The 25,170-nt window shown below is 42.2% G+C and overlaps 1 protein-coding gene across 1 annotated transcript in view; it reads right to left on the minus strand.

The window, feature by feature from the left end:
- The window catches only part of ABCC4 (ATP binding cassette subfamily C member 4 (PEL blood group)), a 199,853-nt gene that overhangs the window by 161,729 nt on the left and 12,954 nt on the right, over window positions 1-25,170 (minus strand). The window contains exons 2-4 of the mRNA XM_087726242.1: window positions 15,881-15,991; window positions 12,874-12,994; window positions 11,820-12,050 (exon numbers count right to left, since the gene is read on the minus strand). Coding sequence (XP_087582368.1) covers window positions 11,820-12,050; window positions 12,874-12,994; window positions 15,881-15,991 — 463 coding nt within the window. The remainder of the gene's footprint in view (window positions 1-11,819; window positions 12,051-12,873; window positions 12,995-15,880; window positions 15,992-25,170) is intronic.

Consider the following 25,170-nt stretch of genomic DNA (forward strand, 5'->3'; position numbering starts at 1 on the left):
GGATCAAAACTAAGGTTCAAAATTGAGTAATAGTGAAAAAGGAGACCATGATATGTCGTACTGAGTTACATTATGTGAATCTGCCTTTTTGGTCCATAAACTGTGGTTTATGTCTAGACTGCTGTGTGAATCTAGATAGCTACGATTTACTGAATTTACTTTTGTGTTGCATATGAACCCAACTTCTGCAGAGCTAGCGGTGATTGTATCATTTACACTTGGTAACAACTCTTTGGATGAGAGGAGCACTGTAAATTCTCTTTTCCAATGTATATCATTCTACATGAAATAGAATAATATAGATTATTCTACTTAATGCTAAAGATATTTTTCTATCATTTGATTCTCCTTTTTAATAGCATTTAATTGGGTCTACCTTGCAAGATTGATTTACCTCAAGGAAGAAAGGTTTACTAAGTCTACTTTGCATGTTTTATGGTGAAGAGGTGGTCTTAGGACAATATATTTCTTTTACATGTTTTTTTCTTTAGTAATTGCTAGAAAACAAACCAGATTGTTATTCTCATTCAAATGCCAGGATTAAGAGGAAGGGACTCCACAGAAGACAGTGACCATGAAAGTATCCAGCTACTATTCTAAGAGGCAGGGGCAGAATTAGGATGCAATGATCAAGAAGATTTGGGGGAGGGGGGAATAGAGCTCTTTTCCCCTCTATGGGTTCCCCCAAGCAGCTACAACAAAGCCCAGTTCCTTTTCTCAGTCCCTGAATTACCATATTTTTGGATGATGAAACGCACCTGACTATAAGATGCACCTAAATTTAGAAGAGGAAAACAAAAAGAGTTTTGGCCTCTGCGCGCCACATTTTTAGCCTTTTTGGGAGGCCTTTTTTGGCCATTTTCCAGCCTTTTTCCTACCCATTTTTGAGGCTTTTGGGGGGGGGGGCATTTTTGATGCTTTTTTGAGCCGTTTTCAAGGCTTTTTCCAGGCCATTTTTTCCAAAAGGCCTGAAAATGGAGTGTGCAGAGGCCAAAATATGGCCGGTGGGTGGGCGGGGCTTTGGCAATATTCAGTCTATAAGATGCACAGCCATTTTCACCCCCTTTGGGGAGACAAAAAGGTGCATCTTATAGTCTGAAAAATATGGTATTGCCTTTTTTCATGCTAACAATAGCTATTCTTTTGACCCTTTGCAGCTCTTCCATCTGCAACAAAAGTAACCTTTCTTTTCTATCAAAGAATCCCCCAAAACTCAGGATGCTTGGATCAGTTCTTCCTTTTGCAATGCCATACTCTGTCAAACCCCATTGCCACAGCTTTTCCTGTTCTAAGGATTTGTTCAGAAATACAGGTAGTCCTCGACTTACAACCACAGTTGTAAAATTTACATGGTTAAGCGAGATGTTTGTTAAGTGAACTTTGCCCCCATTTTACAACCTTTCTTGCCGCAGTTGTTAAGTGGACCGCTGCGGTTGATAAAAGTTGGTAGCCCGGTTGTTAAGTGAATCTGGCTTCCCCATTGGCATTTCTTGTCAGAAGGTCGCAAAAAGGAGATCACGTAACTTGAGGACATAGTAACAGTCATAAATATGAACCAGTTGCAAAGTGTCTGAATTTTGATCACATGATCATGGGGAGGCTGCAAAGTTTGCAACTGTGCAAAACAGTTGTAACTCACGTCTTTCAGTGCCATTGTAACTTTGAATGGTCACCAAATGTACTGTTGTAGGTTGAGGACTCCCTGTATCATCATCTGCTCTAGGGAAACAGGCTACATCAGAAACTGAGGAAAGTATTTGGGGGGAATCGACTTCAGATAAAAGAAAGGAGTCAATTTCTCTCTGTGCCTTTCTCGTACAACAATGCTGGCAACATTTTAAGGACAGAACAACTGCTTGTGTTTCTCCACGCTATGGTGCATTGTGTGGGAATCACAAGCATAGCAAGATCTTTAAACAGTGGAACAACTTGTACTCACTCACACTCCTTGCTTTCCATGCTAACCATGAGAACCAAATCACTCTTCGGGATCTTTGCTTTTTTTAAAGATTTAACAGAAGTGTCACCCAATAGTGACATTCTGTAGTAAACCAGTTTTTCTCGTCTTGATAGAACCTAGAGGCGTGATAAAAACCTACCAAGTTCAGATGCATTAGACCTGATTATCAGAAGCGTTATCCTCTTTTAAAATGTAGAGTATTTAAATCAGTGGAGAAATCTAATCCCCCGCCCTCCGGTTCTGTGGGCATGGCTTGGTGGGTAGGTATGGCCAGCTTTTTTTTTCACTTTCAGCTATTTCTTTTAGCTTTTTAAACATTTTTGCCAGTTAGGGCAAACGTAAGAGAAACTCATCAGCAGATGATACCAAGCTGGGAAGAACAGCTGACACTTTAGAATCAAGATTCAGAAGGATCTTGATAGACTTGAATATTGGGTGAAAAACGTAAGGCCCTGCACTTAGAAAGGAAAAACCAAATGCAAAGGTATAGAATAGGTGGTATCTGGCTCAACAGCAGCGACTGTGAAAAGGATCTAGCTGTTCTAGTGGACCACTACTTAGGTATGAGCCACCGGTGTGCCACAGCTGCAAAAAAAGCCAATGTTGTCCTGTGCTGAATCAACAGAGCGACAGCATCAAGACAATGAGAAGTGATAGAAGTGTATTGCGCTGCACTGGTGAAACCACACTTAGAATACACCATCCAGTTCTGGTCACAATACAAAAAAAGATGATGAGACTCTGGAAAGTGTGCAGAGAAGAGGACCAAACATAATAAAATATCTGGAGGCTAAATCATATGATGAATGATTGAGGGAGCTAGGTGTGTCTAGCCTATGTAAGAGAAGGATTGGGGGTGACATGATAATTGTCTTCTAGTTCTTGAGGGGCTGTCACAAAGAGGAGAGGACTGACTTATTCTCTAAGGCACCAGAAAGCAGGGTGATGGGTGGAAGCTTGTTAAAAAGAGATTCAACTTAGAAGTAAGGAGAAATTTCCTGTCAGGAAGAACAATTAATCAATGGAATAACTTCCCTCCTGGGGATGTAGGGACTCCATCACTGGAGATTTTCAAAACTGAACTGGACAACCATTTGACTAGGATGATATAAGGCAGTGATGGCTAACCTTTTTTTCCTCAGGTGCCTAAAGCGCAATGCAATGCCCCCCCCCGCAGCCCCCCTCCCCAGTCCATGCACGTGCGACCCCCATTTTGGTGCTAGCAGGCCTCACTGAAGCCTCCTGAGACCAAAAATGGGGTGTTGGGGGTGCCGCATCCCCCCATCCCCAGTGCATATACACGCAACCCCCAACCACCCATGCATGCACATGTGACCCCCCCAACCCCGCACATGCGCACATGTCTCCCAGCAAAGACCTGAAAATCAACTGGCCAGTTGGAGGAGCATGTGCATGTACAGTGGAGCTGACCTGGCCGACAGTTCACGTGCCCGCAGAGATAGCTTTGCATGACACATGCCATAGGTTCGCCATAACAGATATAAGGTCTCCTGGCTTGAGCAGAGAGTTGGACTAGAAGACCTCCAAGATCCCTTCCAGTCCTATTATTTAAAGTGGTATTCAGTGACGTTTTCCTATAGTGCGATCCCACACCTTGTGAATAATGTAAACAAACCTTTGGAGGCTAATCACACTATAATAAATGTGTAGAAAATGATGAATTCAAAATACATTTCCCACAATGTGATTTCCATGGCACAACAGGCAGGGCATAGAATACTAGAACAAACATCTATTGTAATCAGAATAAGAGAAACAAGCATTTCATTTTCACACACATTGAATGGTGAGTCCTTAAGGATAAGTTATGCAGTAAATTAATTTTCCTTAACCCAAAAATTAAACTTAACATAAAGAGCAGCATAATACTTGGTCATTGTTGGACAGAAATATTATCGCATACAAGATTTAGCAGGAAGACTATCCTGTTGATATAACAGTAAACAGATAAACATTACATCATTCTATTAATAATATACAAAATATTTCGCTAAAGCAAAGAAGAAAAACCTTAAATCTAAAGGTGAACTACCTAAATGTCCTCTAAAATTTCTAATGCAGGATAATACAGAACAACCAAAACAACTAAAATTAAAAAAAGCAGAACAACTAGACACAAGGACCATTTTTTCCCGAATGCCATCACTCTGCTAAACAACTAATTCCCACAACACTGTCGTATTATCTACTAAGACTGTATTACTATTATTCTTCTCTTCCTTCCTAGTACCTATCTCTTCCCACTTATGACTATAACCATGTTGCTTGTATCTTTAAAATTTATATTGTTTTATGTGTTTCCTAGTATAATTTGATTGCTTATTAATAACCTATGACAATCACGAAGTGTTGTACCTTATGATACTTGATGAATATATTCTATTTTATTTTTCTTTATGTACACTGAGAGCATATGCACCAAAGATAAATTCCTTGTGTGCACAATCACACTTGGCCAATAAAGAATTCTATTCTATTCTACAAAGAGACCAATGCCTCTCAAATCCTCTCTATTGGCTGAAAAAATTCTGGAAGTCTTACTGTCCTTGCAATTGTGTATTAGAGCCGAGGTGGCGCAGTGGGTAGAGTGCAGTACTACAGGCCACTTCAGCTGACTGCTAGATCAGCAGTTCAGCGGTTCAAATCTCACCGGCTCAGGGTTGACTCAGCCTTCCATCCTTCCGAAGTGGGTAAAATGAGGACCCGGATTGTTGTTGGGGGCAATATGCTGACTCTGTAAACCGCTTAGAGAGGGCTGAAAGCCCTATGAAGCGGTATATAAAAATCTGCTATTGCTATTGCTATTGCTATTAATGGGGGGGGGGAGCAATTCAGGAACAGCCTACTTATTTTTGAATTAAGACTTTAAGGCTAACACACTATTTTGATAGATCATGTTGTTGATAACTGATAACCACTGAGCCAAGGTGGCGCAGTGGTTAAATGCAGCACTGCAGGCTACTGCTAGATCAGCAGGTCAGCGGTTCAAATCTCACCGGCTCAGGGTTGACTCAGCCTTCCATCCTTCCGAGGTGGGTAAAATGAGGACCCAGATTGTTGGGGGCAATATGCTGACTCTCTGTAAACCGCTTAGAGAGGCCTGAAAGGCCTATGAAGCGGTATATAAGTCTACTGCTATTGCTATAACTAGTCATAGGGATAGGAATCCCTATATTCTGATGCCTATTGTTCAGTCTAGCTAAAAGAGTGGGTAACTCTCCAAAATCAGAAGTTACTGGAGCTAAAAGGTCAGAATTAAGATTTGGATGGCATGGCTATTTATAGTATGGTAAGGTTAAAGTAAATGTTGATTTTAATAATTACTTTGTTAGGCGTGCCATCCTAAGAGTTTGGAATAAATATAAAGTCATGGAAAGTGTGGCTGTCTACCCAGGAATCTATTTTTAGAAAAGAAATGCTGGCAAGGCCAGACTGGTGGACTTATCAAATGATATATTTTAATTGTGGTGACCCTGTCCTCAAATCTAAAGAGGAGTTGGAATCAGAAGGTGTTTGCCATTGGTACATATTTACAGTTGAAAGAAAGATTTAAACTATACAAAAAGAAGTATGGATTTGATTTTGTAAAAAATAAATTGGAAATCCTACTCTGTGGTGGTGATGAACATATTATTGCTAAGGTCTATAAATTGTTATTGAAACTAAACTTGGAGAATGAGTATGTAAAGCATTGTATGATTCAGTGGACAAAAACTTTTGATATAATATAATGCTTAAACAATGGGAAAATACACAGATGAAAGATCTAAAATTTACATTAAATTATATTTTTTTTAAAAAAAAAAACTTTTCTAAGATGATGTACTTTTGGTGTCCAAATCGTCAAGAATGTATAAAGGCTTTTGAAATGAATATTGGAAATGTAAGTGTAAAGAAGGAATTTGTTATCATTTGTGATGGACATGTGAGAAAACAAAGAAATACTGGAGAAGGATTCACATCTTAACACAAAAGATTCTTAAAGGGAATATAAAGATAAAACCAGAGAATTTTCTTTTAGGTTTAATGGATAAAGAACCTGGGGAAAAAAATGAAACTTTGATGCTATAATGTATATGCTGATGACAGTAAGAATACTTTATGCACAAAAATGGAAGGATACTTTGATATCCACAATGGACAAATGGCTACAAAAATTGAAGGGGTCAGCAGGGATGGACAAAGTGACTGCTCTGATTAAAGAAAAGAACACAATTTTGTTTCTACTTGGAAACCACTTTTGGACTTTGTGCTTGAGATGAAAAAAAATGAAACTTTGATTTTGGGTTTTGCTGATTAGATCAGACTTTTTTATGATAGAAATAGCATATACTATCATATATGTAGAAGTAAAACATGGAGTTTTTATATTTACCTTATTCTACTGCACCAAAAGGAGTTGGAAATCAATGCTTTTTTTTTCTCTTTTCCCCTTTACTCTACACTCTTCTCTCTCCCCCTTTTCCTTCCTTCTTTTTCCCTTATTTTCTATTTTTGTTGTACTTCTCTATTTCATCTTTTGATAAACTAATAAAAACACAAATAAAAAAATTGAAGTTCCTATGTTCAGTTTATATAGTTATACTCAGCATTCTAAAGGTCTAGCTGTTAAGTGCCTTCACGTACATTACTATATATATGGGTTTGAAGCTATATTTTTTGACTCAAATGCTCACTGCTTGCTACTTTAAGTCATATCCTTCCCAGTTCCCATTTTCCAAAACCACAGATAATACAAATCAGGAACTATCAGATTTGTACGTCAAGAAATCTGAAGATAAAGCAACAGAAGACCAAAGTCTAGGACAAGATTTGGTATTAATATTTCCCCATTTCTATGGGAAGTCTTCTATAAATCTTCTGAATGAACACTTTAAGTGTCTTCTGTTCTTTTTAGCCAGAATGAGCTGATCCAGGTGTAAAATGGCTCAAAACTACAAATAACAATGTTTTACAAAAAAACAAAGAGACAAGAGAACAGTTTCAGGGTGCGAAAGCTCACACACTTTGGATGGGGGGGTCTTCTCTGGAGATCTGTATACATGAAATTGCTAGTTTACTGCCTCCAATATACTCAAGTTATATGTATTTTATATAAACGAAAATATTACAAAACTCCATGGGCTCCAGTGATCACCTTTTAGACAAAACATCACCCGAATAAGCGTTGCTTTCTTCAACATCTCGCTGATTATGGAAGGGAAATGGAATAAGGCAGTGGTGGCGAACCATTTTTGGCTTGTGTGCCAAAAGCGGGGAGAGCGCAGGTGGGGTCATGCGTGGGTGTGCTACGCCCATAATGCAATGCGTGACCCCAGCGCACATGCGCACTTAACCAGAGCTTTCCCCCCCCCCATTTTTGGCCTGCTTTTTCACCCTCCCCAGGCTCCAGAGGCTTTATAGGAGTCTTGGGAGGGCAAAAACAGCTTTCCCCCCCCCCCACAAGGCCCTCCAGAGGCTTCAGGAGCTTCCCTGAAGCCTCGAGAGCACAAAAAAGCAGCCCTATGGGCAAACCAGAAGTTTGGGAATGGACTTCCGGTTTGCTCCTAGGGCCAGTTTTAGTCCTCCGGAGCCTTCAGGGACCTTCAGGAGGCTTCCCTGAAGGCTCCGGAGGACGAAAAACGACCCTACAAGCAAACTGGTTTGTCCGTAGGGCTGTTTTTAGCCTCCAGAAGGCCCCTGAATGCTCCAGAGGGCTTAAACCAGCCCTATGAGCAAGCTGGAAATCCATTCCTGAATTTCCGGTTTGCCCGTAGGGCCGTTTTTTTGTACTCCGGAGACTTCAGTGAATCTCCTGAAGCCTCTGGAGGGCCTCTGTGGCAGAGGCTGTTTTTGCCCTCCCCAGGCTCCTATAAAGCCTCTGGAGCCTGGGGAGGGCGAAAAATGGCCTAAAAAAAAAGCTGAAGTCAGCTGGCCAGCGTGAGCAAAAATGAGCAAAAAATGGCCTATTTTTCACAAATATGGCTCCATTTTTGTCCAATAAAAGGGGCATGCATAGCTTTTTGGAGGCTTATAGAGTACTCCTGAGGGCTGGGGGGCAAAATCAAGCAAAAAATGGCCCATTTTTGGCTCATTTCTGCCCTCCCCAGCACCCAGGAGCATTCTAAAAGCCTCCTAAAGGCTCTGCACGGCCATTTTGGTGAAGGGGGCGGGGTTTCGGGATGCCAAAAATACTGTATTCAGTGTATAAGACGCCCCAGATTTTCACCCTCTTTTTTGATGGAAAAAAGTGCATCTTATAGTCAGAAAAATACACTAATGTGCTCCATTGCTTTTTAAGCCTTTGTCACTTAAAAGTAGAAGAAAATATGCTGACTACCTGAGGTTTTGCGAAGATCACGAAACTTTCATTGCAGTTTTAACAAACCAGTTGGAGGAAGCACACACTTTCTTCTTGACCACTGTTTAATTATGCAGCAACATTACATAAATTACATAAATTATATAATTATATCATGGTAACATAAATAGAGTGAGAATACCATCTACTTCATGCAAAATTGATTGCACTAAGATTCACTAAATTGAGGATGCAATGTAATTTTCCAGAACTGAAAGGGGCTTAGTGATTTCAATGACTTCTGGAATATTGAGGGGTAAAATGGGAAAGGCATTAGAACCCTAAAATAAGGAGAAAGGAGCCTAACACAAACCAATGAGCTTTTCTCCATTTCTTGTTTTTAGATGAAGTATTGGTTGAAAAGCTTGTTTCCTGACTCCCAAAACTCTCTGTAGAATATTATTCAGTGTAGCAAATTAATTCCCCAGAGATGACTTTATGCGTAAGAAAGCATCCTACCTAATGACAACAGAGATCCTAGGAGGTATCAGAAGGAAGAGTGCAGGTTGAAAAACAAACGTAGCTTTTCTGCAAAGGCATAATAGCAAAGACAGTCAGTACTGGGCAGTCTTTTTCAGTCTTAAGTATTACATCTTCAGTATCCAGTTTGTTGGTTGATTGCCCTTTGAGAGTGGCCTTGCTGATGCAAAAAACCTGATTTTATATCTGTCAAATTCCGTCATCTTTGGCATTTTGACTGGAATGATGTGATTGGAAGTGGCTCCCGTTAGCAAGTTTCCAGCGCATTACACTTATAAAACATGCGACTGCACTGTATGAGATGCTCATGCATGTCTTGCACAAAACCTGGTATTATAGACCTTTTGGCATAGCAGTCATTTTTGCATAAAATAGCAGGATACATACAGGTATTAGCAATGACAGTACTTAGGGTCCCATCCATTTAGGTTTATGGGAGATAGGTATTTGCTATTGCTCAAGTGTAATGGGAGGTCACACTAAATATTGCCACTTCAAAGCAACGGTCCACAACCTTTCGAACTTGATAGCCCAGTCCGGCATGGGGGGAGAGGGGGGCATGTGAGTGACAGGCGAACGTGCACATGCACAGCTATATTTGTGAAAGGGGGCGTGTGCCCTCTACCCGCACAAATGGAGCTTTGCACACAAGCAGAGGGTGCTTGCACCAACGCACGAAGCTCCACTCACATAAACGGCAGGCATTTGTGCTCACACACAAAGCTCCACTTGTGTGAAAGTGGGCCCAGTTTCAAACAGGCTGAGGCCCGGTAGTGGGCCACAGCCTGGGGGTTTGGGACCCCCTGGCTTACATGATATATAATATAGCAAAATATTACAACTTTCAGGGTGTAATTAAAAATAGTACCAAAATAAAATCATAAAAGCTCAAACCAGTAAGATGAAACTGCAGTAAAACACTTCAAAGTAAAACTGAATTTAAAAAAAAAGATAAAGAAATGCCTGAGATTGATTAAAAGTAAATATTAAATACAGGAGTTCCGTTTTTAATATCTTTTGAAAGCCGACAAGGTTGGATCCAAGTAACATGTGACAATGAGTGCAGTGGCCAACCTGTTCTCAGCCAATTGCAGTTTTCATGTAGTCTTCAAAGAGCGCCAACTTGGCATACAGTGCAGTAGTCTAAATGAGTGGTAATGAAGGTGTGAATTAGTGTAAGTCCTCCTGCACTAGGTAAATATATATCTAAGCTATAAGCTACAAAGCAACTTCTATAAGGTTCCACAAAATGCAGCAGTTCCATCACAAATAGAATAGAAGAGCTAGTTTAAAATATGAGGTACTTCTAAAGTGCATAAGTAAATAACTGTTCTGACCCAGCCTTAGCAGACTCCTTGTCCCGAAAACCCCCTCTTTATTTATCTCCTGTGAATTAATGGCATTGACACACCGAAAAGTCCAGGCAATAGTCCTTCAAGGAGTTAACTGCAGTAGCAGACCTTATCAGTTCCTTGAGATAATTGCCAGGCTGGGAGCTTCCAACCACAAAGCTCCAAATTAAGTTTTGGCAAGCAGTCTCTGAGGCACGAAACACGATGAGCCAAATCTTTTGAAATCTGAACAGTTGTCTTCTACAACCACCACTCTCCTTTCCTTATATTTATTCCCCAGCCACGGAGGGGTCACTCAGTGTCCACGTGTGCTTTTCTTCCCGAGTCGACTCCTTGTCCTCAGTTGTTCTCCTCTCCTAACAGCTCTGCGCATATACGCATCTGGAACAGGCCCCAGCTGTTCTTCCTCCCAACTTATCTCTGCTTCCGACACAGCATCCATCAGAGCCTTCTCCAAACTCCAGAACTGACCCAAGTTCTTCCCCAACCTCCTCCGCATCCGAGTTTGCTGCCAGCTCCACTGGCAGCTGGCAGGCCACAACACTAACAGTAGGTTTAGATAAAGTATTCCCTTCTAGACACATACAATACCGAATGCTTTTTAAAGTAGAACAGATGAGCCGATTTCCCACGGAAGAAAAATATATAAAAATAGGGCCCCTCAATGTACAAATCCTGCAATCTTTAAAAGCATCCCAGTACAGGCAGTCTTCAACTTACAACAGTTGTTTAGTGTCTGTCTTACAACAGTTTGTTTAGTGATTGTTCAAAAATAACAACGGCCCTGTCAAAAAGTGACTTATGACCATTTTTCACACTTGCAACTGTCGCCACATCCTCTTGGTCAGGTGATCAAAATGCAGACATTTGTCATATTTAAGATGGCCGCACTATCCCAGGGTCATGTGATCACCCTTTGTGACCTTCAGACAAGCAAAATCAAACGGGGAAGCCAAATTTCCGTAACTACCGTGTCACTAACGTTAACAACTGCTGTGATTTGATTCACAACTCTGGCAAGAAAGGTCGCAAAACCTTTCAAAATTCACTTAACAATTGTCTTGCTTAGCAACAAAGATTTTGGGCTCAATTAAAGTCAAACGTCGAGGACTACCTGGGTTGGTAACCTAGAAAGGCATCGTGGACAGAAGGCAGAGACAGAAAAGTTAGTTACGTGACGGCTAAATTACATCATCACACCCTTCCTTATTGTAAATGGACACGGATCAGTGTCGCCTACCTTGAAGAATTTTGAGATAATTCTTGACCACAACAAAAACAGAAGTAGAAGGAAGCCTAAAACTGGACAACAGTGTTAGAAAGAAGTCTTACCTAACCCTCTTCATTCCTTCTAATTTTTCACTAGTATGGTAAATTTTTTGCATTAAAAGTCATAAGAACTAGCCGTTCATAACAGCAGCCAACGTCTTTCTAGCCTGCTGCTTTTTCTGGAGATTTCAGCCCTTGGCCTGCCCACCCAGAACGGAATTTACATAGGACACACTGATGTAATCTTAGCATTCTTTTCACGGAGACCCACATATTACATCGGCCTGCTAAGCTCATGATTCTAGAAACACTTGTTTGCTTCACCCACAATGCCGGACAATCACTCACCTATGCTTGGGGTCCCTGTTTATTGAGATAAAGAAAACCCATTACCTACCTTGTGATAAATCATATGGCACATGGCTACCCTCAGCTTCATGCCAGCACGTTGTACATGATAAAAATACAGATGATGAGTGATGGCCAGAATCAAAGTGCACACAGATAAGGCTGCAGCAGAGCCATAGGCGTAGGCCAAAGCATTTTCGTCAGCATGCGTAGAGCCAATCTTTTCAAAATACCCAATAATCATTCCCAGAAATACTGGCTGAATTAGTATCAGAGTTTCCTTTAAAAAAAAGAAAAAGAAAAGAGGAACAATTGAAATAAAATATTCTCCTTAATATTTTTATTCTCCTACGTAGGCTGCTAAAGTGAGGCTGTGCAAAGTGTTATTTAGGTATTTAGGTATTTATTTAGGTATTTATTAATGCTTATAGGCCGCCCTTTTCCCTGAGGGGACTCAGGGCGGCTTACATAAAATAAGGGGGGGGGGTATACAGACAATAGACACAACAATACATAGAAGTAAAATAGTAAGCAACATTCATTCATCATTCGGGTGGGGACAGTTATCTTTGTCCCCAGGCCTGACGGGCTAGCCAGGTCTTAAGGGCTGTGCGGAAGGTCTGGACGGTGGTGAGGGTACGAATCTCCACAGGGAGATCGTTCCAAAGGGTCGGAGCTACTACTGAAGTTATAAATTCAAAACGCAATGTTCTAATCTTACAGGAAGGATTCCAAAGCTGCAGCAAGCACGAAATTATCCTGAACTCAAAATATTTTGGAACGCTTCTGGTATGTATGTATGTATGTGTGTGTGTGTGTATGTATGTATGTATGTATGTATGTATGTATGTATGTATTATATTTCTATAACAGCTCATGTAAAGTTGGTACAGTAGGAGGAATATTAAGAGAGTAGTAAAGGGGGCTAAAACAAGCATTGAATACATTTTCATTTCCCCCATTTTTCCTTTGTTTTTGCTGTTGTTTAATATTTTCTTGAAAATGTATAACATTAAGCAGGGAGTAGGCATGTTAAAATCACCACCTCACGATTTTTGCTTGCAGATTTATTTTTTAATAGGATATCTCTTATAGTCTGTTACCTCAACCAATGTAAAGCAACCCAGCATTAAATAAGATTTCCAGTAACAAAGGATAATTGCTTTTGTCAAACGTGGTGTTCTTGCTTCTTTTTCAGCCTTTTGTACTTCTTTATCCCAGTACCTATAAATATAAGAATTAAAATCAGGTGGGAGAAGTCAGAAAGAGTTCAATATATCTTATCTGCAGGCTAATGGTCAAGTCATAAAATAGTAAAATATAGTGAGATACGGTCCAACATCGATCTTGCTAAAAAAATAAAAAATAAAAAAAACCTTTCCAACCTTGTATTCTTAGATATGTTGGCTACATCTCCCTTCTTAATGTTACTCCTAAAAAGTATCTGAAGCATGTGAAGGTAAAGAAGTATAAAAGTAAAGGTAGAGGTTCCCCTCGCACATATGTGCTAGTTGTTCCCGACTCTAGAGGGTGGTGCTCATCTCCGAAGAGTCAAAGCTGTCTGAAGACATCTCCATGGTCTTGTGGCCGGCATGACTAAATGCTGAAGGCACTCAGAACGCTGTTACCCTCCCACCAAAGGTGGTCTCTATTTTTCTACTTGCATTTTTATGTGCTTTTGAACTGCTAGGTTGGCAGAAGTTGGGACAAGTAACAGGAGCTCACTCCGTTACTTGGCACTAGGGATTCGAACTGCGGAAATGCTGACCTTTCTGATCGACAAGCTCAGCATCTTAGCCACTAAGCGACCCTGTCCCTTAAGAAGAAGTATAGGGACAAGTATAAAGAAGTATAGAGGCACAAAGATTGCACAAAGATTCCAAAGCAAGTCCATGGTGCTTATTCATTCTGTCATAGGCAGTGACAGCTCTTAACTAACCTTGACTGACTTTGATAAAAGTTTAGCAGGTTGCAATGGATTATAGAGCTGATTTTGGAATATGGAAGCAATGAACAAGCTGTTAAGGGAGGGCTTTGTGGAGAAAAAATCATAGGAGAGTACGAGGTAAAAAGTTCAAAGTAACTCTGCCTTGATTTCTTCACTATAAAACAGGAAAAAAATAAATCTGGACAGGCCTCCAGCACTCCTGGAATCCCTATCATGCTCATTTCTCAACTTTGCCTACCTGAAGAGTTGGGATGGAGTCATATTTGCTTAGCATTTGGAAGGGTGGCCAAAAGCTATAGAGTAGACTATACTGGAAAATCTGGCGGGGGGGGGGGGAATCAATAAACAGGTGGTGGCAAAACACTTCTCCACTGTTGCCATTGGAGTCAATCCAGAAGCCACACTTTTCAGCCTATCTTTGTTATACTTTCCAGCCCAACAGAAGTCACCATGAGCCAAGTTCAACTCAAGAAGATTCTACCTTACCCAAAAATAAATAAGACAAGATTTCATGGTTTCTCATGGCATCATGCTTGGATCTAGAAAAGGCAACCTCTGCAAAGGCACAAAATTCAAGTTGTAAAGTGATAACAAGTTCAGGAAAAAAGAAGAAAGCGGGGGTGTCAAACTCAAGACCCACGGGGCACATCCGGCCTGCAGGGTGCTTAGATCTAGCCCACGGGGCTGCCCTAAAAACAGTGAAGGTCCAGCCCACAGTGCCTCTGCCAGCGAAAATGGTGCTCGGGAGGGCCACATGGCCACAGGGCTCTGTTTTTGATCACGACGGCCTCCTGCAGCCCTCTGCCAGTGAAAATGAAGCTCAGGGGCAGTGGTGAAATTCAAAAATGTTTACTACCAGTTCTATGGGCATGGCTTGGTGTGCATGGCAGGGGAAGGAAACTGCAAAATCTCCATTCCCACCACACTCTGGGGCCAGTCAGAGGTGGTATTTACTGGTTCAATATTTCTGCTACTAGTCTCCAGAACCTGTCAGAGCCTGCTGGATTTCACCTCTATCGAGGAGGCTGTGTACAGCCTGCCCGGGGTCCATTTTCAGCTGCAATGGCCTCCTGCAACCTTCTGCCAGTGAAAACAAAGCTCAGGGAGCCTCTGTTTTCACTGGCAGTGGGCTGCAGGAGGCTGTCATGGTCAAAAACGGAGCCCAGGCAGGCTTCCCTGAGCTCCATTTTGCTGGTAGAGGGCTGCAGGAGGCTGTCGCAGCCGAAAACTGATGCTCAACGAGTGACATTGACCTGACCGTGCCCACCCTGGCCATGCCCATCTCTGCCATGCCCCTGCCCCCCCCAAACACAACCCTGATGTGACCCTCAATGAAATTGAGTTTGACTCCCCTGGCTTAAGGGCACCATGATGGGTTATGTGACCAGGAAAGAGGAAGAATGATTATTTAGAACAGCGGAGTCAATAACAATCCATGCAGTCACCCAACAGACTTACAGGGATAGGAGTGCATTGGTATCAGCCCTTCAAGGTTGTCCAGATCAGAAAGTAGATTCCACAAGAAAAATAAAATGTTTCTTTGTTGAGAAAGGTTACAGTAACAGAAATGCACAACTCTTTGTTTTCCTTTCTTTCTCTTATAGCCCAGGGAGTCGAGGGTAACCAGTCTGAGTCTCTAATAATTTCTCACCACCTTGGGCTCAAAACATACTTATGGACCTGTCACCTTAATGGTTTTTAGATGGTTCCTCCGATATCCTTCCCCTGCTTCAAACTGGAGAAAGGTGAGTTGATTTTTTTTCTTCACACCCCCTGCCAATTTTTAAAGAAAACTTTTAAATTTAGTCTTTCTTTTTCCCATACCAAATTTGGTTAGGCAGGGTCCTCTTTCTCTTTATTACTTTCCAATATTCCATTGTGTTGAGAAGAATAACAAGTCCTTTCTTGGTTTCTAGACATAACCTCTTTGCTAGCAGTGGCCATATCTGATGACTGTATTTTCTTTTGGTGTGAACATAGTCGCGCATGCACATTCCCCCACCCCCACCCCAAGATCTAATGTTCAATCTCAGTCAGTTTTGTGGGGGGGTTGCCTGCTTCTTCCTTCACATGGAATTTGGTCCTGGTTGCCTTTGATGACTTTGGACTATAAAGAACAAAAAGACTGAATTATCTGTACTGAGACATTGGGATTTACATACCATTGCAGTGTTTCCCCGAGCACCTTAGACGAATCCTCAGTGAGTACTTTGTACATATCATCTTCTTCTAGTTTCCGTTTATGACCAATAACAAATAAAGGATTTAGCCAGCTGTCAAAAGAAAGATTACTTTCCATGTAATTATTGTACAAGACAAATATAAACTTCTTTCTTTCTTTCTTTCTTTCTTTCTTTCTTTGTTTTCTTCTTTCCTTCTCCCTCTCTCCCTCCCTTCTCACTCTCATATCACAACACCTACATCCAGTGGTGGGATTTAAATAATTTAACAACCGGTTCTCTGCCCTAATGACCAGCTGGGGAGGCCGGGCTCAGTGGTCATGTGACTGGGTGGGTGTGACAATTCAACGTCACTCAGGTTGATGGACGGGTTAACTGGAGAGGCAGTTTCTATAAGCAGGGAAATAAAGATTAGGCTAGAAACAAGACCAGAATGTTTCCTTCCTGCCTTCCTTACAGGATTAGCCCTGTAAAGTGGGGAAAAAAACAAAAACAAAAGGAGATTTCTTCCAACTCCGAACTGCTTAGAAAGTTAACAACCGGTTCTCCCAGATCGGTGTGAGCTGGTTGAATCCCACCACTGCCTACATCTCAACAGTAGTTCACACAGTCAGAAAAATAAAAGCATACTTTTGGAGAGGATGTTCACAAAGCTACAATAAATTTCTAGTACTTGGAGTGGGGGGGGGGGACTTTAGAAGTTATAAATAAATTGAGAGCAGAAAGTTTTGTGTGATGCTACTCTATAAATATCAGAAATGTTCATCAAAACATGAAATCGTAAGCAATATATAAATAACAGCAGATTATAAACATAACAATATGTTGGATTTCACTGCCATGATTCCTAATATTGTAACCCTCAGAGGACTGGTGTTTTTAGAATAGCCACAGGTCATTAATAATGCTAGTTGTTTTGTAAACATTTTTTAAATATTTGCCAGGGACACCTAGCTATATTACAAGAAGTTAAGAATCTCTGGGACCTGCTTCTCTTTTTGTCCTGTTATGTAAGACAAGTCTCACTATTTTTATTTTATTTTTTTGGTGCAGAATTTTGAGAGTATGTCATGAAAATAGCTGCATCCATGCGGGGTTTGCTTATTGCCAAAACCTCTTAATGAAGGTACGCCACATGATTTTCAGGATATTCTCAAGTGCCATGGTGAAAACTACCTGTCAGCCTCCCAAATAGACCTGACAGGAAACACAACAAGCCACAGTACTTCTACTTTATTGTAAAGTTACATCATTGGACTCTTGCAAGTCTGAAAGTATAAATCTCCCACTCTCTCTTTTTACTGTCTGGTTAATTCGGATGGATCCTTTCTAAATGTATTTCTCTGCTGTTACTCAGTTGCTGGCTTCTCCCTGTTTTATCCTTGGCAGCATCTCTTCTCCCTGTCTTCTATTACATCTCACACGAATTACATTTTTATTTTCTGAGAAATTAAAGAGCTCCTGTTAGTCGCATATATTCCTGGGAATAAAAGTACCAAAGGTTAATTCTTTGCTTTGTAGCCTGACAGCCTAATTGGATGGATGGATGGATGGATGGATGGATGGATGGATGGATGGATGGATGGATGGATGGATGGATGGATGGATGGATGGATGGATAGATAGATAGATAGATAGATAGATAGATAGATAGATAGATAGATAGATAGATAGATAGATAGATAGATAGATAATGGATGGATTGGATGGATGGATGGGTGGGTGGGTGGGTGGGTAGGTAGGTAGGTAGGTAGGTAGGTAGGTAGGTAGGTAGGTAGGTAGGTAGGTAGGTAGGTAGGTAGATAGATAGATAGATAGATAGATAGATAGATAGATAGATAGATAGATAGATAGATAGATAGATAGATAGATATAGATAGATGATGGATGATGGATGATGGATGGGTGTGTGCGTGTGTTTGTATGCATTTGTGTGTGTGTTTGGGAATCATGAAACACGTTTTTCAACCAATACTACCTCTAAAAACAAGAAACTGAGAAAAACTTATTGATTCATGTTAGGATCCTCTCTCCTTATTTTAGGGTTCTAATTCCTTTTCCATTTTACCTCTCAATATTCCAGAAGTCACTGAAATCCCTAACTCTTTTTCAGCTTCGGAAAATGGGGATGGTTCCGTTTAAGTGGTAGAAATGCACATACGTGGCTCCATTTGCACATGCAAACAGCATGCAGCAGGTGTGTGTGCCCACAGCTCACGCAAATGGAGCTTCGTGCATGAGTGGGCGCGCCCATTGCTCATGCGACTCACCGCAGCCCAGTTCCAAACAGGTCACAGCCCTGGGGGTGCTTCCATTACAATAAAAGTATAATGATAAATTGGATGATATGAACTATTAGCTGGTACAAGATTCAATGCACAGACTGGTAAATGGCATTAGATAGTTAATCCTGTATCTGAACTGCTGATATCCACACTAAGACATTTTTCAATGTTCAATTGAATTTTCATCTATCATCTCTCAACGACCCGGAAATGTTTTTTTAAAAAGGAGCATGCACAGCAAAATGAACTTTAATGGCTTGCTAAGTATACATTGCCTTTAACCTGACATTTCTTCTGACTACTCTTATATTTCTTTTTGTTCTGTTTGCTGACCAAATCTTTATGGGCCCAAGGGTGAGAAGAATGGACAATCATTACTCAAGCTGCATAGTTTTTCAGCTCTCTCCCTGAATTCAAAAGACTTTCTGATGCCCTGCCCTTTAGACTTTCAGTCATCCCTTCAAGTATTACAGGCAATGAACTATTTCTGTTGGCTTATTAATTAGCAATGTTTTAGTGCCCCTTCTCCTGAGCAACCCTGAAGAGAATGACATTTAAGCATTTACACACACACACACACACACACACACAAACACACACACACACACACACACACACACACACTCCTCTTCTGCTAGTCCACTGCCTTGTGCTATGCTTCCCTGCCTGGCTGATGAACCGGGGCCTTGAGGCTGTTAAAGACTGGATGAGAGCTAACAAACTGGTACTCAACCCGGAAAAGACCGAGTGGCTGTTGTGTTTTCCTCCCAAAAATTTGGTTAACGTTCCATCAATCAGGCTGGGGGGGCAAAATTTATTCCCCTCAGATAGGGTCCGCAACTTGGGAGTCCTCCTGGATCCACAGCTGAGTTTTGACCACCATCTGTCGGCTGTGACCAGGGGGGCATTTGCCCAGGTTCGCCTGGTGCGCCAGTTGCGGCCCTACCTGAACCGGGAGGCTCTCACAACAGTCACTCGAGCCCTTGTGATCTCTAGGCTGGAATACTGCAATGTGCTCTACATGGGGCTGCCCTTGAAGAGCATCCGGCGACTTCAGCTAGTCCAGAACGCGGCCGCGCGAGTGATCATGGGCGCACCACGGTTCGCCCATATAACACCAATCCTCCGTGAGCTGCGCTGGCTACCTGTTGATCGTCGGGTGCACTTCAAGGTCTTACTTACCACCTATAAAGCGCTCCATGGTAGTGGATCTGACTATTTGAGAGACCGCCTCCTGCCAATTACCTCCCTGCGTCCCATCAGATCGCACAGAGTAGGCCTCCTCCGAATTCCATCCGCCAGTCAGTGCCGACTGGCGACTACGCGGAGGAGAGCCTTCTCAGTTGCAGCTCCGACATTATGGAACAACCTCCCCGTGGAGATCCGTACCCTCACCACAGTCCAGGCCTTCCGCACAGCCCTCAAGAACTGGCTATCCCGTCAGGCCTGGGGATAGGATTACTTTCACCCCGCCCGAATGTTGAGTGAATGTTGTGTTTTTATGACCAATTTCCTTTAATCACAATTTTTTTTTTCCTTTTTAAGTTTTGTCTTGCACCCCCTTCCCTTTATTGCTGTAAGCCGCCCTGAGTCCCCTTAGGGAAAAGGGCGGCATATAAATTTGCAATAAAACTAAAAAAAAAAAAAAAAACTAAACTGGCTGGTGTTTTTTACTTGTTTCCAAGAAATAGGATTAGAGGGCAAGATAACAAGACACAAAATACCTTTGAGTCAAAACTCTTTTGCTTCTTGACTTTCAGCCATTTTTCTTCCTCTATATGTTCTTTTCTTAACTATCCTATTGTCTCTTCAGTTTTGTATATTTTGGATATTTGAATATCAACTCTCTCATGCTGGTTAATGGCTGCAATAAAGTTAAGTACATAAACACAGCTAGTTAAGTTATATCCTGAAATTCCAGAATGTGCTCAGGCTCAGATTGAGATAATATTTATCTCTATCACTGCAAATCAAAAGTAGGCTGCCTCTGGCTTGAAACCAAGCTAAATTTGGGGAAGTTATCCAAAGCAATTACTGTATTATAAGAAGAGTGTCTGAAATCTAAGAGCCATGGTGGCCTAGTGGTTAAAGTGAAGTTAGAGTGCTAGCAGTTTGGCAGATCAAATCTCATCAGGCTCAAAGTTGACTCAGCCTTTCATCCTTCTGAGTTGGGTAAAATGAGGCCCCAGATTGTTGGGGGCCATAAGCTGACTCTAAACCGCTAAGAGAGGGCTGGAAAGCACTGTGAAGCGGTATATAAGTCTAAGTGCTATTGCTATTACTAAATGAATGGAGTTGATTTTACAGAAGGAGCAATTCACCTAGCTGCACTCCTAAATCTCAAATGCTAAATTAATAAACTGCATAAACTTGTTAAGGTCAACATATTACTAATCATATCAAAGTAAAGCCACAGGAGAGACAGTTTTACTTCTAAGAAAGCAAGGTTGGGGTCAGTCAGCTATCAGCTTTCGGACTCAGCATGCATGTCTCTACAATCCATGAGTCATATAAAGTAACCAAGTCTTCATGTTTTTCCTGCAAGGAAATGAAAATACAGCAAGGCTGCATATATATATAGATGCCAGGCATCTAGCAGGAAAGACATTTGCATTTTGGTGGGTTGTAAATATTATCAGCCTAGGTTTCAGAATATGGTCTATTTTCCTGGGGTTTGCCCAAACTCTGTCAATGCCAGGATGGGATATTTCCATTCCCACACTGCTCTCACACCCACCCAAAAATCCTAAGGCTTGTGAATCCAATGATATGAGATTATCTGAACATAGAATTTTCTGCCTCCACGCCCTTGAAGAAAGTTTTATTTCCTCTTAGGGAACAAAATTGGAGCCCCCCCCAATAGAAAAGCAAAGGATATAATAACACCCTTCAGGTGTTCCTCGATAACAAACAACGAAGAGAACAATAAACAAAGCAACGTTATCATTCCATATGTTGCAGGAATATCGGGAAAGTTCAGGAGGATCTTCAGCCAACACAATGTACAGGCACACTTCAAACCCAAGGATTCACTAAGTCAGAAGCTTGTTCACACCCAGGCACAAACGTAATGACGTGGTATCTGTAGTACAATGCAGTGAGCCATATGTAGACCTCCACATTGGGGAAACAAAACAACCACTTCATAAACACATGGTACAACACAGGAGAACAAACCCATCAGGACTAGATTCAGCAGTCCATCGGCATTTAAAAGACACAGGCCATTCTTTTGAAGACAGCAAAATCCACATTTTGGACAGAGCTGGTATGAAATAGGGGTTAAAGAGGCCATGTACGTCAAAATTGAACAGCCCTCTCTCAACAGAGAGGGAGGGATATGACATCATCAATCTCCGGTCTATAGCACAGTCCTTTCAACAGTTCCAAGAAGGCTCCATGTCCATTTGCACTCAGGTGACCCTGAGAACACAGATAAACACCCAAGTGGCCTCAATGACTCTGTAAAAGAATGCAAATGACCAGCTGTCTGCAAGGAGTATAAATCCTTCCAATCCCCATCATCCAGTGAGAGCTGAAGAAGCTTCTTGGGTGAGAAGTGAAACATCTTCAAAGTCCAGTTCACTCCAAATAACAACATTTGACCTGCCATCTCCAGTATTATTCCAATCGAAACTATGTCAGTTATTTATGTTCATGCTAAACCTGAGAACAATTCAGCCAGAGATCAGTTCTTGATTTGCTTTTACATAGCAGACAGGATTTTGCCAGATTAAACCCTTATTACTCTCTGCTTGGGAGAGTAGGGAGTGGCTATCCTTACTCTCTGTATGGAATGGGACAATTTGCCATGGCCAGCTCAATGTAGCCAACTCACTGCAGGACAACTCGCCACAGAAAATTCCATGTGGGATAACGCAGCACAATAAATGTTATCTGCCACTATTTCTTTGACATAATTCCCACCTTTTTGAATGGAAACACTGTCAAAGAAACAGTAGCAGATAACATTTTTTTAGATATTCCGCATGGAATTTTCTGTGGCAAGCTGTCCCACGGTGAGTTGGCCATGGTGACGTGGCCCTACCCATGCTGCTTCTTGTCCCCTTCCCCTTTCTTGTTTCTGGGAAACAAGGTAATATTCTGCCAGTTCGGACCGGTTCGCTCGAACCGGTAGCGGAAAGCACAGGTGGGCCCGCCCACCCGCCCTGGCTCCATTTTGTCCTATTTAGGGATGTTTTTTGAGTAAAGTACATGCGCAGAAGGCCAGGTGCATGCGTGGACAGGTGGATGCACTTGCGAACCAGTAGGAAAAGTAAGTGAAAACCACCCCCCGCTGGGAAAATTGTCGTTTCATTGTAGTCAATCACCCCAGCACCACCCCCGCCCTCTCTCGCACTCGTCAAATACAGATCTTAAAAAATAATAAATTCTGCAAATAAAAAGATATGAAAGCGTATGTGTGTGGCAGAAATCGGTATTTTAAATGATATGAAGTAGATACAAAAAAGGTGGGGTTTTTTTTCCATTTGGCTCAGGACTATTCTTGAAAATACAGCCTAGGGCAGTGATGGCGAAACTTTTCGGCACCGACTGCTGAAAATGGAGCACTTCACGTGTATGCTTTGCGCGCCTACACACCATTGATGGGATTCAAATAATTTAACAACCGGTTCTCTGCCCTAATGACTAGCTGGGTAGGTGTGGCTCAGTGGTCATGTGACCATGTGACCGTGGCCAACTCAATGTCACTCAGGTCGATGGGGGCTTCGCCTTAGCTGTTACAATGCAATAAGGGTAAACCGAGAGGCAGTTTCTGTAAGCAGGGCAATAAAGATGAGTCTAGAAACAACACCAGAATGTTTCCTTCCTGCCTTCCTTACAGGATTAGCCTTGTAAAGTGGAGAAAAACAAAAGAAGATTTCTTCCAACAACCGGTTCTCCAAACTGCTTAGAAAGTTAACAACCGCTTCTCCCGGATAGATGCGAACTGGCTGAATCCTACCACTGCCACACACCACACTTGTCTGGGCCAAGACCAGGAAAAGGAGTTGCTCGGGGGACTATAAAATGTATTTCCGGTTACCGGCACGCACAATGCACCTTAGCAGGCAAGTCCTCCAGTTACTGCTGCACATGCGCATGTGCCGGACAGCTAGCCAGTGCGCATGTTCATGCTGGAAAATGGAGGACAGTTCTTCCGGTTTCCAGCATTGCTGCATGTACAAAGGTTAACTGATTGGGATGTGCGCATGTGCCCCAGAAACCCAGAAGAGGAACGGGTGACACCACGCATGCCAGATGAGATGGCTCCATGTGCCACTTCAGGCATGCATGTCATAGGTTCTCCATCACAGGTCTAGGGGGTTTAGTTGTTAGAGGCATTGAGCCAACCAGAGACCGCACTATATTGTTGTGACTTTCATTAAAAAGCTTCAAAAATGAGGGATGGGTAGGGATTCAGCTACTTATTATTTCCAAAAGTGCCATAAATTAAGGAAGTATAAACATTTCAGTTTGCATCGTTTCTAAATCGGTGTCAGTTGACAGGTCACAACTACATTGTTCTGCAATCTGCAATCATTTCAGGGGTTTTTTTCCTCCTTTAATCATCTCTGTCATAAATTACGCATGTTAACTTGGTTTACTGCCCAGACAGCTTTTCCCAAAAAGTTACCCAAGAATTATTCCAGCAGCCATTTCCAGAAATGTATGCATGACCACACACAGACACACAGACACACAAACACACAACCACCTCTATCACCCAAGCAGAAAATCCATGTTCCTAGCATTTTTTCTAAGATCTGTAGAGAAGAACAACAGAAATGGAGGTAAATTTAGATGACAGCAATCTTGCAAGCTACATCATCAGCCTTTAGTTAAAATTTAAAGGGGGTGATATCCTATGGCTTCTGAGATGGAACCCCTTTTCCATTGGCTCAAAGTCTGTACTCAAAAGTGGGTTGATTTAAGGCACCTTCAGCCAAAATCCTAACTTCCTAAAAATGCTTTAAGGCTGGGCTGAATGTTTGAGGACCTGCCAATTCTGGAGACCAACTATGGCTCTAGGCGAATGCCTCAGCGTGCTGAAGAGCTTTGGAAACTGTATGAAAATGCCACATACCTATGGAGCAGTGCACTTTTGGCCCACTGATTTATGAGCCAACCCACTCTGTGCATTGGCAATATTGGGAATCTTTTTCAAGCAACATCAACAGGAAAGCAACCTGACATGCTGGAACATTTGCCAACTTCAAAATGGCCCCAAAACGGCCCAGAAAACAGCCCAAAAAATGGTCTGAAAACAGGGCGAAAATGGTGTTCGTGTGTTCGTGAAGACCAGCTGGCGATGGCGTTTGTGCCAGAGGTGGGTTCCTACCTATTCGGTCCGGTTCAGCTGAATAGGTAGTAAAAAAAATGGCGTACCTTTCCGAACCGGTAGTAATGGCAGCCTGACCATGCCCCCAAAGCGGTTCCCTCTGTTGCCACTGCCATTGCTGGCATAGCAGTTAGCAGTTAGACTTATATACCGCTTCATAGGGCTTTCAGCCCTCTCAGCATATTGCCCCCAACAATCCGGGTCCTCATTTCACCCACCTCGGAAGGATGGAAGGCTGAGTCAACCTTGAGCCGGTGAGATTAGAACCGCTGAACTGCAGATAACAGTCAGCTGAAGTGGCCTGCAGTACTGCACCCTAACCACTGCGCCACCTCTGGCATGTTTTTTGGCTGGAAAAGGAGGCGGAGAGAAACAGTCCTGTTGCCAAAGTACGCAATGAGGGGGGAGAAATTCCAACTTCAGCCTCCTGGTGTGGCACAAGGCTTTGGGTGAAGGTGAGAGGGAGGTTGAGTAGCAGGTTGAGTGGGGGGGGGGTCGGTGGTGGCATTTTTATCTTCTCCCAGCCCTGCTGAAGCCTGCAGAGTGTTCCTGGGGGCAGGGGAGGACAAAACCTCTTTTGTTAATGGGTAGTTTGCAGGCAGTCCCTTAGCTCCCCGAGGCCGGAGCCCCCTCCCCCCTCCGGT

This window comes from Thamnophis sirtalis, unplaced genomic scaffold (genome assembly GCF_051295495.1).
Source record: "Thamnophis sirtalis isolate CommonGarterSnake01/CBP01778 unplaced genomic scaffold, rThaSir2_p1.2 scaffold_12, whole genome shotgun sequence".
Taxonomy (NCBI): Eukaryota; Metazoa; Chordata; class Lepidosauria; order Squamata; family Natricidae; genus Thamnophis; species Thamnophis sirtalis.